The sequence below is a fragment of the Protobothrops mucrosquamatus genome, unplaced genomic scaffold (assembly GCF_001527695.2).
Source record: "Protobothrops mucrosquamatus isolate PMUCROS unplaced genomic scaffold, P.Mucros_1.0 scaffold49, whole genome shotgun sequence".
NCBI lineage: Eukaryota > Metazoa > Chordata > Lepidosauria > Squamata > Viperidae > Protobothrops > Protobothrops mucrosquamatus.
In genome coordinates this window covers 730,085-732,464 of record NW_015386431.1, presented here as the reverse complement: position 1 = coordinate 732,464, position 2,380 = coordinate 730,085, and the positions used below count along the sequence as shown (strand labels likewise).

The 2,380-nt window shown below is 45.5% G+C and overlaps 1 protein-coding gene across 1 annotated transcript in view; it reads right to left on the bottom strand.

Moving 5' to 3' along the window:
• The window catches only part of ZFC3H1 (zinc finger C3H1-type containing), a 46,139-nt gene extending 44,000 nt beyond the window's left edge, over positions 1-2,139 (bottom strand). The window contains exon 1 of the mRNA XM_015811792.1: positions 1,581-2,139. Coding sequence (XP_015667278.1) covers positions 1,581-2,136 — 556 coding nt within the window. The 5' untranslated portion in view covers positions 2,137-2,139. The remainder of the gene's footprint in view (positions 1-1,580) is intronic.
• Positions 2,140-2,380: the final 241 nt, after the last annotated feature.

Below are 2,380 nucleotides of genomic sequence, written 5' to 3'. Positions count from 1 at the left end.
ACGAGTCCCTCCCAACACCGCCCGCGCGGCCGCATTCTGGACCAGTTGGAGCCTCCGGGTGCTCCTCAAGGGGAGCCCCATGTAGAGAGCATTACAGTAGTCCAGGCGGGAGGTAACGAGGGCATGAGTGACTGTGCGCAGGGCACAGGTATCAATTTATCTAAATTTAAGCTGGCCATTCTATTTGTAATGTTGAAATAATTCTCATAAGCCAAGATGATCATGTAAAACTGTTTAAAGCAATTTTACACTTTTAAAATATAACTGAATAAAACTCAATTCATTGGTGCAACCACTAAACTATATGAAAAAATAAAAACCTCACACAGCAATAGATGAGGAAGTCTCATCTATTGTTTGAGACTGTCTTTAAGTATTTTCATTCAAAATAATAAAGATAAACTGTAAGAGAATACCCATTCAAGAACAGCTTCTAAAGTTCTCAATGCATCTATTTGAAATGAAAATAATACAGACCAAAACTATATCCTGCTCCATAGTTGCATGAATAAAACTACATAATTAAAACCAATCCAAACAAAAATAGATCTTCAATATATGCCATTTAAGTAATAAGTGGTTGTAACAATGTTTGGCAATGATATTCAATATCAGCTCAAACTCATTAAATGCACCTTCAATGAAAAGATATAAAGTCTCTAGTCAAGAGCAACAAAAATCTACCAGAATTCTGTGTTAATATGCTGACCCTAATTGGGTCAATGCAGGTCACATGCTCCACAATATATTCTTAGTAACACAGGCTTAGCTATGTAATTTGCAGTATAATCCTTTGACTGTTTAGAAATCATATTATACTAATATCAATATAGTATACAAAGTTGCATACTAAATCTCCCTGAATTATTCCTACCAAACACTTGAACGTTTATAAATAACAAATTAAATACTATCCTAATCATATTAGAAGTAAAACACAGCCAATGGACATGTTTTTAAAAAAATGGTTAATATACAATATCCGACAGGGCTCCTAGCACTAATGAACTCTTCCAAAACTGAATAGTTAATAGTTAATAATCTGCATAAATATGAAATTAAGTTCTAAATATTTCAAAGCTAATAACAAAATAGAGCGAATTGAAAGCAATGAATCTTTCCAATCTCTATTAATGTTTAATTCTACAGCAGTTTTCCAAGCAGTTCAACGTCTAAGATCTTACATGTCCCCCTTCCGCAAATATTTTTGAACATTCATGTTTGCACATTTCCTCTGTTTCTAGATCAGCTTTCCTAACCTGGTGACTTCTAGATCTGTTGAGAGCACAATTCCCATTATTCTCGGCAAACCTCAACAACTCTGCATTCAGGCCTTCCATTACCCTCCGACTAGAAACAGCTCTTGACTCTTTATGATGTCGTCACTGTAGTCTCCACCCAACCTCGAGTAAGCAGACAGCAAAAGGATTTCTCCCGAATTATCGCTTTGTATTAGCTAACCGACACTTATAATCAGACTTAAACGAAGATGGCAAATTTAACTCGTTTCACGCACAGCACCCCTTCCCTCGAGATAAAACAGCAGCAGCAGAAAGAGGCAACTATTGTGACAAGGATACATTTCCGAGGCGAAGGCTCCCTCCAGCCTTGACTGCCGCTGTATCCGCCACCTCCTCCCGAGGGCTTTCCAGGGGAATTGCCACCTCGGCTCCTGCCCCAGCGGCCTCCGCCTCGGTAGGCCCTGCCTCGAAAACGAAACCGGTCCAGCGCGTTGTGGCTGCGCTCCCAGAAGGAGAGTCTTGGGCCGGCGTCGGGGTGCGGGCCGGGTGGCAGCCGCGAGCACGACGAGGAAGGAGGCGGCTGGGGACGGAAAGGCTCCTTGAGCCGGTACCCGCCGCCTCCGCCGTGCCCATGGACGTGTCCGAGTTCCGGGGGAGGCTGGTGGCGCAAATGAGGGAAGCGGCGAGAGGAAGACGAGAGGCTGTTCCGCAGGTCGGGAGGCGGCCTCCGTCGGGCGTAGGGGCCCCGGGCGCCACTCCGGTCTCTGCCGCTGGGTTCAGGGGGTGCATCGTTATTGTCGTCGTCGCTGATTTCTCCGTCCTCTAGTTCCCCTTCCTCTTTCGGCGAGAGGTCGCTCGGGGTCGCCGCCTTCTCCTCAGCCGCAGAAGCCGCCATAGGAGTTACTCAGCGCTAACTGGGCCGCAGAAGAAAACGCCTCGGGCTGGCCCGCCCACAAACGTACCGCTCACTTTCGGTATTCTTTAGAAGTGGCGCGACGGCCCAGTCAGACCCCAAACTTGTACGCGAAACACAACCCTTCCCCTTTGCTCTCAAGACTCTCGCGAGACTTAATTTTTTCTACTCTTCCCCTTCCTCAAAGGATAGCGGGGGGAGAGGAGCATCATAAAAGGGGCAGCGA